At 37.1% G+C, this 16451-nt stretch overlaps 1 protein-coding gene across 1 annotated transcript in view; it reads left to right on the top strand.

Annotated features, from left to right (window-relative positions):
• Positions 1-16451, top strand: part of LOC115221043 — a 336595-nt gene that overhangs the window by 279456 nt on the left and 40688 nt on the right. Inside the window, exons 33-36 of the mRNA XM_036510356.1 lie at positions 1129-1232; positions 4050-4135; positions 5898-6082; positions 11557-11651. Coding sequence (XP_036366249.1) covers positions 1129-1232; positions 4050-4135; positions 5898-6082; positions 11557-11651 — 470 coding nt within the window. The remainder of the gene's footprint in view (positions 1-1128; positions 1233-4049; positions 4136-5897; positions 6083-11556; positions 11652-16451) is intronic.

The following is a 16451-nucleotide window of genomic DNA, read 5'->3' as shown; positions in this document are numbered from 1 at the left end:
GTGACAAAAGACGGGAAAATGACCTTCAGAGATAATGAGTTTCACAGAGGAGATTGGCAAAAAGACTGAAATGTTTGGTAATATGGGGTTGAGAAGATCAGTCCATCTGGGTGAAATTGGGATAAAATTGAGGACTTAAAGTGATGTTGTTTATGTCTATACCTCTGCATATGATCTGTGTCCCTGATGAATCTCTCCCCTGCAAAATATCTTCCTATACCCCACTCTCTCTCTATCCATGTTCACCTCCCACTGTATTTCCTGCCTCTCCATCTTCTACTCACCTTTCACACTCTCACACACCTACCTACTCACCCTGTCCAGTCCTCCGTACCATTTCCCATATATACACCTCCCTGTAATTTGAGGGAATACCCCAACACATCCTCACCCACTTCTCCTCTCTGTTTCCACCAGGGGTAGCCAGATATCTCCTCTTCTGCAACATACCTGTTTCTGGTTCTTTATTCATACTCTAACTTATCACCTGGCACAAAGCCACCTCACTCAATATCAATCACTCACCCTCAGTTGAAGTGTCTTCTTTTCCAAGTTACTCGGTCACCTCTCTGGTGTTGGGGCCACATAAAAAGCATCCAGTAAACTCTGTAAAGTGGTTGGTATTAAGAGCATTCAGCAGTATAAACCATGCCAAAGCAAATAGTAGAGCTTGGCATGGTCTTCTGGCTTGCAGTTCCTCTCAAACCATCCAACCCATACCAGCATGGAGGGAAGACATTAAATGATGTTGGTATAGACAACGACGATGTTGATGATGGTGATTATGATACTAATTTATGCTTTCTAAAACCTGCTGCTAAAATTTATAGTTTAGTCTAGTTATACTTTATACATTAGTCAAATATATTTCATAATATTTTACACCTAAATCAAGTTATACTTTATATCTGAATCAGAGATGTTGTGTATCTTAATCAAGTATTCATTTCACCTTGATCATGTTATACTTCATGCTTTAAAAGGTATATATTTTTAATTAAATCACGTATGGTTTTCATTCAGTAATCGGGTGTATGTTTTACCCTAATCAGGTATATGTTATAAATTAACCAGATATATTTTGTATATTAATTGAGTTTTATTTTTCTGTATATACTTTCCCGACAGAAACCACGATTCCAGCTGTTGTAGTAATGGTTGGACAGGAACTTGAAACTCTGAAGTCAGCCTATGATTCACTATCTCGCAACATCCCTGTTATAATAGTAAAGGTCAGTAAATAGACTATTATCTAAATAAGGTTACCGGAAGTTTATTCCATTTATAATGTTAACATATCTAAAGACGTTTGTGGTTAGGAAAAATAAACGGAAGAACTATGTATTTTGTTGGTGCAGAATTTTATATAAATATCAAGCTGAATAAAAAGTAAGCAACGCTTTGAAACATGAAATTCAGGACAATATAGTTCAACAACGGGGAAATTTAAGTACCATTACAATCAACACATTTTACCAATGACTTACAAGTTTATTTATTCTGATGACATAAAAAAAACTTAAAGATGATGAACTCTTTGAAAGCATTTACAACATCTGTTTGATTTTGGAACTCCTTCTTTCGTATGAAATCATCAAGGTATTTGAAAAAGTGGCAGTCGGTTGAAGAAAGGTCTAGGGAATAAGCTGGCTGGGGAAGAACTTTGTAGCCATGTTTCCTTAACTTCTGGAGCATCATTAGTGAAAAGTCTGATCGATCATTGCCATGAAGAATGACTGGCCCTCTTCTGCTGACCAGTCTGGGATGGATGAGTAGCAGTTTTTATTTCATTTTGGAAATTTCATGGCAATATGTTTCTGCAGTAATAGTTTTTCTAGGTTTGACGAGGTTATGGTGGATGAGTCCAGCAGTACACCACCAAACAATCACCGTAGCCATCTTTTTGAAGAGCTTGGGTTTAGGGAAGGCTTTCAGTGCTCTATTTTAGTCCAGTCACTGCCGAAGAACGTTTTTATTATGTACAGGCATCCACTTTCCTCGCAGTTAAAAACATGGTTCGAAAAATGAAGCCGTTTGGTTCCGGGAAGAAGCGACAAACAAATCAATAGCTGTGTATTTTCTGATTTTCATTCAAATTGTGTGGCACCCATTTGCTGAGCTTCATTGATTTTCCAATCGCATGCAAATGGTTGCAGGTAGTTTTCTGGCTAACTTGAAGTTCTTTTGCCAGTTCTCGAGTTGTTTTACGTATCTTTCTCAATGACAGTCATTAATTGAGTGTTATCGATGACAGATGGGCGTCCACTATGCTCACGATTTTCAAGGCTCAGATTTCCGCTGCGAGATCGTTTAAACCCTTTTCAAGCTGACCTCTATATTTGCCATTTCTTCACCAAATGTTTCGTTGTCATCGTGAACAGTTTCAGCTGCTTTACGTCTTTTTTTTTATGATGAATAACAAACTTGCTTGAATATCGCGTTTTGACAATTCCATTTCAGTTGATTGTAACATTTTCTTTATTGCCCACAGGGGGCCAAACATAGAGGGGACGATACAAATGACAGAGGGGTCGATAAAACGAATGTTTTTTCAAAAAATTTTAATAGTTAAAAATTTAAGTTAAAGATTTCGTTTCGACCCCGCAAGCCCTATGCCACCACTGTAACCTTTCGTATAACCTTATAGATATACTATGCGGATTCATTCCTTCTCAACAAACTCCTTCTCAACAAACAGGTGGTAAATGAGGACATTAACCAGTCAAAGGCTGGAGAGGAAGATGCCAGTCATGATTCCTTTCACGTGGGTCTTCCATACCACTTCTTTCGCTATAGTGACCACAGTGAGAAAACAAACCTTACCTTGTTTTAAAAGATGAAGGACGAACATTCTTTACAATCGGTTCGGAAGACAGTTGTACTCTTCTCAGCCTTCACAGCAGGTGTTCAACGTAAACCCATATTTCGGAAATTTTGGGGCATTGCACAATTGCATGCAGAATGGTTTCCCTGTCCTGCTCGCATCTTGGGCACATGGGTGAACAAGGGACATCATATCTTGCGTGTTTATCAGGAAATGGTAAGGCTCCTCGGTAACTGCCATGCCAGGCCAGGGGTCCTTGGAAGTTACCCAGGGGTCCTGACCCAATTGTCCTTCGGAACAGGCCGGCTAGTTGACCATTATTAAAGCCTAGAGTCTTGTCCAGGATGTCGTCACACTGATCCTCTACCAACCCTCTATAGAAAAATGAGGTGGAATTCCCGACACTGGCATTGCTCGTGTGACAGAGAAGCTTGAGTGTCTCACGACACTCCGCTTGCCATGCACCCCACTTAATCCAAGGCCCTAGTTCACTCAAACTAGTAAGCTCAGGAAGTAACGACCGAATGAATGAAGACCGCGCTTGTTCACCATCAAGGTAGAGCCACAGATGTCTCAGTGCATGTCTGCGCATCAATAGCTAAGGCCTAGCCCACCCTTTAGCAGGTACTGGCAGCAGGCAGAGCGCTTTACAAGAGGACTTCTACCCTCCCACAAAAAGTAGAAAAGCAGCCTCGAATGGGGGCACGGCACGACGGTTAGGCGGTAGGTAATCCCAGGGGTGATAAACACTCCTGCAACTTCCGCCCTTCCTTTCAGTGATACCCACCGCTCAGACCAGGTCTGAGTTCGATGGATCACCCTGCTTGTCACCTCACACCAATTCTTCCTTTGTTGATATCTTTATTTTATATTCTACTACTGACATTTATTGTGTTTCTTTGTCGATAAATTTACTTTATATTGTCACATATCATCTCTAAAGAATTGTTTCTAGAACAATTTAGTTCCATCTCATACCAAAACAACAGTTGACTCTATCTATTTTACTCTTGTTTCCACAACCTAGGCCTGATGGTGTCACTGTATATCATCCCTGGATGCGTTACAGCTAAGTTCACATTAAATTCATAAAGGAGACATCTTTATTGGTTGTATGTGTGTATTGTTTAGAATTTCTCTAAATATTTGTTCAATACTAAATTACTAAATTAAATCCAAGATTTAATTTTAATGAATTCTTTAAATTTTTCCTTTTGATTAACAGGGTTCTGGTAAAGCAGCAGACATTATGGCAGATGCTTATGAAGCACTACTCAAGAAAGATGAAGAGGGCAAAGACATAACTGAACGGTTTGTTCTTAATTTGGATAGAAGGATAATTTTGTTCATTTGGATGGAATGATAATTTTGTTATTGCTGTTGTTATTAAAATGTGGTCTTTTGGCACGTATTAGTCCTCATAAAAAGAAACCCTGAATATAAGTAATCCAGCCTTTACTATCTTGTGTATCTAACAACTCAACCTTATCCTGCAGTATCTGTCTCCATTTAAGCTGAAGGGGTGTGATTAGAGAGGGATATAACTTATATTTTTGATAGGTTGAGTGACAAGGTAATTTGCTCCCACATTGGCTTGCAACTCACCTATTATTAGGTTGGTGCATTATTATTGTGGCTTTTTTTCAATAAATTTTATTTAACAAAAACAATAAAAACATTTAACAAATAACATCTTTAAATGATTATTCTGACCGGCTGCCAAGCAAATGGGAAGCAGTAATTGAAGTAGATGGTGAATATGCTCCGGAATAATCCTTTAAAGATGTTTTTGTTAAATGATGTTATTGTTTTTGTTGAATAAAATTCATTGAAAAAAACCGCAATAATTATGCACCAACCTAATACTACAGTTGATAGTTTGATTTTAGAGCTGGTATTCATAGCTTTGAGGATATTCATAGCTTTGACTGAAACTGATGACTCATCAGATTTCTGTTACACAATACTCAAATTTAACCCTTTAGTGTTCTGATTATTGTATCAAACATAATGCTTACTGATTCACATTGATTTGAATTAATCATGCATTATCTCATATCTTCAAGATGTTGATGGTGTAATTACCTAATGTAGAATAACATTGTAGGGTAGGCGTGAGAGCCTGGATCTGGTCAGTTTGAACATAAAATAGATTAAATATTTTGGCCGGATATGGCCGGTTTAAATACTAAAGGGTTAAGGCAGTATGACATGACACTGCTAATAATCAAGGCTCCATATTTGCTGGAGAATGATAGTGGATAAAGTTGAGGACATGCCTGGAGGTGTTTGGATTTCTTCTCTATTTCTTTTTCTATCCAATTTAAGGGATCAGATCAAGCAGTATCATGACTTACCCTTATGAAACAACACTAAAGCATATTGATAGAACTGGTTAATATGAATTAATCTGGTATGGGTTTAACCAATTCTGGGCCCACTGTCTCTGGTTGTTAACTTAATTCAAACACTGAAGTACTGGTGGTGGTTCAACAGGACCACTTGGTCCTTCACAAACTTTAACAGAATCCACAACATTGCAAGCATTCAGGCCAGATTATCAGTGTGGAAATAAAATGATGTCTTGATTCACAGCATTTTCAATTCATGGCATCACTATTTACTAACAGATTGATGTTAAATGGTTCTCCAAAAAAGGCCTACCACCATATATGACAGAAATACTCTGAATAACATCTTCAGAGATAACTCCTATTTCTTGTCAGGCCTACACACACTATAACTTTCAAGTTAACTATTTACAGGATCCAAGAATTGATTAACAACAACCCATGAGTTGGGGTTTATCCAAGAATTTCCCTCACCAATCTTCGATATCCTGTAAAGATTATGTGTTGTGCTCTTCCTCCTTTAATCAAGCTCCATTCCATCAAGAGGAACGTCCATCAGCTAACATCATTCATCATCTGTGTCACTAACAGAGTAACCTGGATAACATTAATTCTAGTTAACATATCTTGCTAGTGACATCAGTGTAGACCTTATATTATTCTCTAAATGTAATTTTCCTTGAATCAACATTACAAGTTTTATATAATATTTTTTGAAACAACTTTTTTCCTAGATCAATACTAAAGCAACTGAAAGCTGATATTGAAAAAAAATGGGGAGCAAATGATGTACATGACTTGGTTGATTGTGTGTTTGATTCCATGAGACATCTAGATTTGATAACTGTATGTAATATACAATCACCAGAAGACTTTGATGTCGCAATCATGAAAGCTGTGTTCAAAGGTAAGAAATAATTTTAAAATTGAATTTTCGTTCTTTCCTTTTTCACATTTTCCAGTGAGTTTGACTTTCATTGAATATGTTCTTAACTTAGATTAATTATTATTAATTAAACCAATTATTAGACATGCCAAAAAGTTAAGAGCTATTTTTAGCATAAAATATAAAAAATCTAAATTAGGGTGAAATGTACAAGGAAAGAATAATAGTTAATGACTAATGTTATTATTTTTGTATCTTTCACCAAGTTTTTGGATGTTAATCTTGGAATGTTGAAGCTTAATTGAGCTTCATCAATAAGAAATCATATGGCTGTATTAATAAATTTTCTGGAGAAGTTTCTGGAATGTGAGGGAATTGTATGTTATCATTAGCATTGTACTTTGTCTGTGATGAAGACATTTAACTCACAAATTCCCCTTTTCTATATTACTGTAAATAGGCACTAAATAGTAAAAGAAGTATACTTCTGAAATTGTTAACCCAATGAATATTTTTCCAGAAGAAATTGTCATTTAAATGATATACAAACTAGAGATAAGATGGGGTCTAGAGTCGGAACAACAGAAGCTTATGGAAAGGTGACTGTTACTGCTCTTTAGTAATAGCATCAAACTCACTGGTTTTATGAGACTTTGTGAAGACCATGGAAATATAATAGTTAGATGTTAAAATATTAAGTATTAATTATGGAATAATTATGAATTAACTGCTAATATATTCAACATTTAATCATATCAGTTATTACAAAAAGCAACTTGCAGCAAAACATATTGCACTTTTTTCCCTCAAAATGGTTTTCATAATATCTAAGTAGCATTGCTGTGTCGCCAAAAATTCAGACAGTTTTATTAATTATCGAAAATGGCATAACAACAAAATAGGAGAACCCATTGCAAAATTTAAGGGATCTAATAAACAAATGTACATTCACAGACTTGAAGTACTTGAAGAATCAGATACGGTTGTACTGTCATTTTGGAAGATATGGTCCACAATATGTGTATTTCTGTATGTGTGCATGTGTATGTGTGTGTGGTGTGAGTGTACACATATACACTCACACAAACACACATACATACAAACACACACACACGCATATATACATATTTATGCATGTACACACATCTATGATCTTCGAAGCCTCGCAGAAGCAATGACTAGTGACTGAGACCTTCGGTGATATGCTGTGATTGTGATGACTCGACAAGCCAAGGGAATTCCCAGTTGTGGCCGTTGATGGTGTCATGTAAATTGCACCCAGGAAATTGTTATCGTGGCCGTTGCCAATAGCATGATCTTCGTATGTCGAACCTCACAGAAAGAAAGGAGTCAGTAATGAAGCATGGGCCTCAGGGAGGCGTCAACAAGCAGCCTACAACATGGCGATATGCTGTGCTTAAGAAAACTCATCAAACCAACTGAATCAGTAGTCATGGCCTTTGTCAGTGTTATGTAAATGGCACCTGTAAAATCGTAGTCATGGCCGTTACCGGTGTCGAGTACATCACACCCGTCCTAGTGACATGCAAAACGCACCCATTACACTCTTGGAGTGGTTAGCATTAGGAAGAGCATCCAGCTGTGGAAACCATTCCAAAAAAACAGGAAGCTGCAACAGATCTCTGGCTTATCAGTTGCAGCAAAATCGCCTAACCCATGCCAGCATGGAAAGTGAACATTAGATGATGATTATGATGATGATGACATACACACATACACGCGCGCACACACACACACATATATATATGTATATATAATATGTATTATATATATATATATATATATATATATATATATATATATATATATATATATATATGTATAAGGGTGGAAAAGAACACACGAGTTGATATATATGAAAAAACAAGTCAAAAATAGAAAATGCTAAGATGATTTTATAGTGAATCTTTCAGTACCGGTTTCGGTCATTTTGAGACCTTTCAACTGTAACGATTAAATAATTAAATTTAGAAAAATTAGAAGAAAAGTTTTTTTAAAAGAATATTTCTGTAGTAGTGTTCAGATATAAGTAGCATTCTGCCTTTCTCTGACTCCCTTGTTTGCACTTGTGTGTTCGAGGTCGTTTTGAGTTCTTGGTAGGATAGGTGAAGAATAATGAGGCTGATGTGGAGAGGGGTGGGGAAATCTGGGAATGCCTTAATGGTCGTATTTTGAATGGTCAGTGGCTGACAGTGGCTGACAGTAGTCGCAGTTCAATTCAGGAATTGTTTATGGAATTTGCGTAGGCGTTATACTGAAAGACATTAGTGACAAGGTTAAGGGGTGGAAGGTGGAGAAGTAGAAGAAGAAGAAGATGACGATGTTGATGATGATGATGATGATGAAGAAGAAGAAGAAGAAGGAGAAGGAGAAGGAGGAGAAGATGGTGGTGATGATGGTGGTGATGATGATGACGACGATGATGATGATAATGATGATGATGAAAGAAGAAGAGGAAGAAGAAGAAGAAAAAAAACAGAGAAGGGAGAATATGAATGGGTGTAAGTATAGCTTTGATGGGGCTGATTAGTAATGGATTCTATGGAGTGTAATATTTGTGTGTGTATATATTTCTTTTATTCTAAAGTTGAGGTATATTAATTGTTTGTCGTAGACCCGTTAAGAAGTGGCTTGTATTTTGTAATAAAGAGATTTTCTTTACTTATTCGTTGTCTCGAGGTTGTATCGTCTCTGTTTTTTTTTTCTTCTTCTTCTTCCTCTTCTTCTTCATCATCATCATTATCATCATCATCGTCGTCATCATCATCACCACCATCATCACCACCATCTTCTCCTTCTTCTTCTTCTTCTTCTTCATCATCATCATCATCATCAACATCGTCATCTTCTTCTTCTTCTACTTCTCCACCTTCCACCCCTTAACCTTGTCACTAATGTCTTTCAGTATAACGCCTACGCAAATTCCATAAACAATTCCTGAATTGAACTGCGACTACTGTCAGCCACTGTCAGCCACTGACCATTCAAAATACGACCATTAAGGCATTCCCAGATTTCCCCACCCCTCTCCACATCAGCCTCATTATTCTTCACCTATCCTACCAAGAACTCAAAACGACCTCGAACACACAAGTGCAAACAAGGGAGTCAGAGAAAGGCAGAATGCTACTTATATCTGAACACTACTACAGAAATATTCTTTTAAAAAAACTTTTCTTCTAATTTTTCTAAATTTAATTATTTAATCGTTACAGTTGAAAAGGTCTCAAAATGACCGAAACCGGTACTGAAAGATTCACTATAAAATCATCTTAGCATTTTCTATTTTTGACTTGTTTTTTCATATATATCAACTCGTGTGTTCTTTTCCACCCTTATACATATATATATATATATATATATATATATATATATATATATATATATATATATATATATATATAACATATATATATACATATATATATGTGTGTGTGTGTGCGCGCGTGTATGTGTGTATGTCATCATCATCATAATCATCATCTAATGTTCACTTTCCATGCTGGCATGGGTTAGGCGATTTTGCTGCAACTGATAAGCCAGAGATCTGTTGCAGCTTCCTGTTTTATTTGGAATGGTTTCCACAGCTGGATGCTCTTCCTAATGCTAACCACTCCAAGAGTGTAATGGGTGCGTTTTGCATGTCACTAGGACGGGTGTGATGTACTCGACACCGGTAACGGCCATGACTACGATTTTACAGGTGCCATTTACATAACACTGACAAAGGCCATGACTACTGATTCAGTTGGTTTGATGAGTTTTCTTAAGCACAGCATATCGCCATGTTGTAGGCTGCTTGTTGACGCCTCCCTGAGGCCCATGCTTCATTACTGACTCCTTTCTTTCTGTGAGGTTCGACATACGAAGATCATGCTATTGGCAACGGCCACGATAACAATTTCCTGGGTGCAATTTACATGACACCATCAACGGCCACAACTGGGAATTCCCTTGGCTTGTCGAGTCATCTCAATCACAGCATATCACCGAAGGTCTCAGTCACTAGTCATTGCTTCTGCGAGGCTTCGAATATCATAGATGTGTGTACATGCATAAATATGTATATATGCGTGTGTGTGTGTTTGTATGTATGTGTGTTTGTGTGAGTGTATATGTGTACACTCACACCACACACACATACACATGCACACATACAGAAATACACATATTGTGGACCATATCTTCCAAAATGACAGTACAACCGTATCTGATTCTTCAAGTACTTCAAGTCTTTTTGACTTGTTTTTTCATATATATATATATATATATATATATATATTATTCAAAGGAATTCCAACTCTGTTTTTTACGTTTTATTTATATTCTTCATAATATTAATGTAGAATATAGAATATATAGTATAAATAGTATATATAGTAAAATGAAATGAAGTATTGATTGTCTTATTGAATAGATGAAATACTGAACATCAAATATTAAGGGACTAGTATACTTTCTTGCATTTAAGCAGTTTTCAAGGTCCCAGGTTGTGACAGGAATGTTTCAACTGTACTTGACTGTCTGTCTTTTGTTCTTTATATACGTTCCTGTGGACAGCAGTAGTAGTTGCTTGGCTATTTTTAGAGATGATGCCAAACCATTTTTCAGTGTTTATTCTTAGAAATGATGACAGCAGAACTTTTTAGGGATTTTTATTTTTTAGGTATAGGGATAAGGTTTTTAAACCTTAAATAAGATTAATTTAATCCTTTTTTATTAAGCTTCGGTTTGAATTTATTAATTTTCTCTCAGTTTTCTCTCGATTTTATTCAGATTGTATAGTTTATGAAATGGAAATATCCTAAATGTTTTCCGACCACATGTTGCCAGATGGTTACTCAGTGGTATCTGACGGACTTCTGGATTTTTAATTTGTTGTCGATGCATACGCGAGCGTTCTGATAGTGCATTGCCTGTCTGGCCAACGTACAGTTCTTCACAATTTGGGCATTTGAGGCAGTAGATTAAATTTCTGCTTTTGCAGTTCATGTTCACGTTTGTGAATATTTTCCCTGCTTTTGTGTTCATACATGGACCAGTATGAATTAATTGGCATGTACCACATCAGCTATCATTGCATTTAGACACAGTGAATGGTTGATCTTTGTTGCTAAGGTCAAACCTTGCCTTAGTTAATAACTTGTTCAAGCTTTTAGGCTGTCTCTTGCTGAGAGTTATAGTTTGATCTGTAATGATATTTCTCAATTCCTTACTTTATGCAATGATTGGTAGGTTTGCTTTAGCGATATTGAAGATGTTCTGGCGGCATGGATTGTGTGTCACTATAAATGGTATGATTTGTTCTTGTTTTTCTCTTCTTTGTGGTGTCCTCAGTTGTTGTATGGGTATTTTCATAGCCTGCTGAATACCATTTTCTATAAGTAGTTTTGTTTGAGCAGAAATTCTTTCAGTTCCATCAGGCACTGGTTTTGAATATCGACTGATGGTTTATTTTAAAATCTATATTAAAGGAAGAAAAGAATTGAAAGAAGTCACGCTTACATCGAAGAGAAAAAGAATTGACAGTCTACTAAATAACGTATTTTCAGACAGAACTCAGTGGCAAGTAAGATATATATATATATATATACATATATTTATTATTTTATCAATTCATGTAATGAACCATTAATAAATTGATTTTAATTTCTCTTTCCTGAGAAGAAAAGTAAAATTACATAGGTAAAATATGTATTTTAAAGATTTTTACTGAAAATTTTAAAAATTTTATGCTTGTAAAATATTCATTGTTTGTTTTACTAACATTTTCACCAGTCTTTCCTCTCTCTTGCATTCTCTATGCGTCTATACACACACACACACACACACACATATAATTATAAATTGTGCAAAGGTTACAAAAATTACAACACAATGGCAGCGTAAAACAAAAACACAGAGTTGGTATAAGTTTGATGCTCAGTAAATGATGGAAAAAAGCAGTAAGAAGGAATAATCTGTAATATTTCGATTATTGGCTCATCTTCTGAAAGATAGGAGAGACATGGAAATACCAAAAAGGAAATTGAAACACACATGTATCTAACTATCTCAGTATGATGGATAACTGGAATTAGTCTGGCATATGTGTGTGAGTATATACGTGCACTTTCTTGCTTACTTCAATGTATAGATAAGGCTATTGTGTACCTGTATATTCTCTGTGTGTGTATGTATGTTTATATCTGTTGATATGTTTGTGTATTAATAGTATGTAGAAATGTGTGAGGCGGGTGGTGTGTGTATGAAGAAGGGGTGGTAGGTAAATAAAGAGCATTGAGTACTAAGATGGAAGAAAAATATGCACAAAAAATTAATTCCTATCGATATATATATATATATGTGTGTGTGTGTGTGTGTGTGTGTGTGTGTAAATGAGTAAGGGTGCAGAGCAGCATCTACATTGCTTGAAGCAAGAGTCCAAGACATTTTAGTCATGAACAAAGCACATTTCTCTGTGAGGGAGACAAACTTCTCACAGCAAGTGAGGGCATCGGATTGAGATAGGACAACCAATTTCACATGAAATTCATGCTCATCCATAATATCACTCCATTGCTAATGGTTAAGCTGAAATCTCACCTGACAGTATATAGACATTGGAAAAATGCATGCAGGGCAGTTTTATCATCCTCCGCATACCTCAGAGCCGTCTGTCTGACAGCGTTTCCGTGTCTGAAATGGCACAGATCTCCAGTAGAACTGCCAGGCCAAAGATTCCTGGAAGATCTCCACAGAACCCAGCCCAAAAGCCCTCCAAGAAAGAGTCGCTAGCTGATTCCTCCAGAGGTCCAGAATTTCTCTGAGGACGTCGCCGCTTTTGCCCGCTACTAATCTCCTTTAGAAGTCTACAGTGGAACTTCTACCGACCGCATTGCCTAACTGGCACAAACTTGTGAGCATTTGCCAATCGTCCTTTCTTGGCCTTTGCATGAACTAGGAGTGCAGCTCTGTCAATGAGACAAACTGTGGAAAGTCCTGCCCGAAAAATGGTGACCACACCCACTGACCGTTAAGAAAGTGCTGAACATACTGCAGCCTCAGTGCATGTCTGTGCATCATTAGTCACGGCATACCCACTCCTCCACTCAATGACTGTTGACTGAAGATGGACCGTCGGACAAGAGGAACACATGCCTTGCACAGAAATTAGGAGAGCAAGCGCATCCAATGTGATCAGACACAAAGTGATGCAAGAGACGACTGTCAGGCTGTAGTAGATGACGGAAGTGAAGTATGTAGTCGCCATCTCCACCTGACCCCTCATAGACAACCCCATCTCTGCCCATTTCTTGATGAAATTGGCCACCCTGCTCATCACTCCCAATCAGTTCTTGACCACATGGAGTTCTAGACCAAACTGGATCACGAGCAGCTTAACTGGTCCTTCCGTCAATCGCATTTCAACACTGTCATGGCATGGACTGCCTCATTCGTCTTCCACTTATAATTAAACATCAGAAATATCTCATTTCGAGAACAAATTATCACCATTTAATTTCGATAATATTTCATCTGGGTTATGTTATGGGCAGTTATACTGTCTTAAACATTTGTTTAGTCACGTCGATAAATCTGCACATACATGAACTTTATTATTATTCTTGTTTACATACATTATTTGAGAATAGACGATATGTTCAATCATTCCCATTTTGTCCAGTCTTTCTGATTGTTCCAGGGCAGCACACGATATATTGCGTTTGGGTTTGAAAACTGGTAATGAATTTTCCCTTACCTGAAATTTGGCTTAAAATTTATTGCACCAACCCAACTCATCCGAAAAAATATCAGTGAACAACCTTTTCACTTCTTTTAATAATATTTCTGATTCTGAATTAGAACTGGTGCACAACTGCATTACATATTTATGATAATTATTTATGGGTAAATCCGATGAGTTGAACAATTCTATCCAGTCAGTTACAAAAAGGTTGCTTGTATGATTTTAATACATAAGCTTTCGCTTTTATAATCGTACTGCGAAATTTAATGCTACAGATAGTTTCACCTCTAAAATTTAATTTAATTCCCGAGACTCCACGTGCAATTTTCGAGTTTTCTTGTAACGTAGGTTTTCAAATAGTTTTCCATGTGGTTTCATTAACTAAAGTAATGTCACTACCTGCATCTTACTGTAATTTTACATTTGTGTTATTAATTTTTATATCCCCAAATTTCATTTGAGTACCGTTTGTATTTCCTGTCACTGATAAACAATTTACATGATTTTTTCTGTTGAACTATCTTCTAAGTTTTGTTTTAGAGTGTGATTTTTTTTTTACCTATCTTACCGCATTTGAAGCATTTTTGCCAGTCGAATCTGTTGTGTAATTCTCCACATCCAAAACATGGGTTAATTTTCTACTTTAAGCCACACTGGCTGTAAATTTTCTCCTTTTCATTATTTACTTTTGTTTGCAACGACTGTAAATGAGAGCAATTTCTTATACTAATTTGTTCCGTATCGTGCCTTAGACTTATTATTCTCAGGCATTCCTCGGATATTTCTTGTAGAGTTAGCTTCTGATTCTGCTCTAATTTAGTCAGAATTCGGCTACGAATTTCCGTATCTTTCTTTGCTGTAAAACCTTATAAGAAAATTAAGCATTCAAACGTAATTCAATTTTGGTATGAGAAGTGTTATTAATTTTTTAATTTTGAATCACTTCCATTTCCTATTAACGATTCCAGCATATGTAATAAAATCTTTGTCCTCCTTTTTGTAATATTCATGCATTGCCAGCGTGTATTAAATAAAGAGCATTTTTCATGGAAAATTTTTGATAGCATGTTCACTATTTCTTCAGAATAGGTTTCACCTTCTTATTCTTTTACTTGTTTCAGTCATTTGACTTCGGCCATGCTGAAACACCGTCTTTAGTCGAACAAATCATCCCCAGGAACTTATTCTTTGTAAGCCTAGTACTTATTGATCGGTCTCTTTTGCTGAACCGCTAAGTTACGGGACATTAACATACCAACATCGGTTGTCAAGCGATGGGGGAAGGACAACACACACACACACACACACATAAAGGACGGGCTTCTTTCAGTTTCCGTCTATCAAATCTACCCACAAGACTTCGGTCGGTTGAGGCTATAGTAGAAGATAGTTGCCCAAAGTGTCATGCAGTGAGACTGAACCTGGAAACGTGTGGTTGGGGAGCAAGCTTCTTACCACACAGCCACTCTTGCTCGGCTGGTGCCAACTTTCTCAAAAATAGTCGAATTTTGTCGATGAGGAGGTCCAACAAAACCTGTGATAAACAAATAATAATAATAATAATAATAATAATAATCTGATAGCACAGGAATCTAAGGCCCAAACAATAATACCAGTGATATCAGTGATGATAATAATAATGATAATGAAAGGAGTGAGTAGAGTCTCCCCGAGTCTCTCCATGTCCTGATTAATGATACATCTAGTGATGGTGTCACAATAAAAACACTGGTAATTGCGCAACCTGATAATCACTACCTCATATGAGTGACAATGAATAAACAAAATATCGTGAATAATGGTGGTAATGAAACTGAAGCCACTGACAGTGACAGTGGTACACCCGGTGGGCTTAGAGATTCTGGAAAGGGGCCACCTCACACGGCATAGATGGAGCAAGCAAATTAATGCTGTGTTCATGGTGTGTTACTACCTAAGCAACCCAGTAGATGAAAATGGTGCTCAACGAATAGGGGCTGCAATAAGGGTGGAGCACTTGCAGAAAACAGCACTGCTTGGAACCTCTCGAATACTCCGGAAGGTGCTTGAAAAATAGATGTGTTACCTTAGTTCACTGGTAGTGAACAGCTGACACTGTTGTACATCTCTAGCGTTAGAAGCTGTACAAAGGCACTAATAATAATAAAAGAAGCATCAGATGTGGTGTGCAAGGGAGATGACCGTGCTGGTATGGTCATGTGGCAAGAATGGATGAGGATAGCTGTGTGAAAAAGTGCCACACCCTAGCAGTTTAGGGAACCAGTGGAAAAGGTAGACCCAGGAAGACCTGGGATGAAGTGGTGAAGCACGACCTTCGAACATTAGGCCTCACCGAGGCAATGACTAGCGACCGAGTCTTTTGGAAATATGCTGTGCTTGAGAATACCCGGCAAGCCAAGTAAGACCGCAACCTCATGGCCTATGCCAGGGGTGTAACTAGGCCACTTATGCATACCTTTCCTTCATTGGACACTAAACTCTGCTTGTGAAGACCTGTTGGTCAAACTATTGTCCAAAAAGAAGTGAAGAAATTGTCAAGGTACAAAACTCTAAGTTACTAATTAGTTTGTCTAAACTAACATATGTCACTCTGGCTTTCCTTTTTAGAGGAACCCACCACATGTCATGGATGATAGCTAC

The sequence above is a fragment of the Octopus sinensis genome, linkage group LG17 (genome assembly GCF_006345805.1).
Source record: "Octopus sinensis linkage group LG17, ASM634580v1, whole genome shotgun sequence".
Taxonomy (NCBI): domain Eukaryota; kingdom Metazoa; phylum Mollusca; class Cephalopoda; order Octopoda; family Octopodidae; genus Octopus; species Octopus sinensis.
Note: the sequence above shows the minus strand (reverse complement) of the source record. Positions and strands in the feature narration are given on the sequence as shown.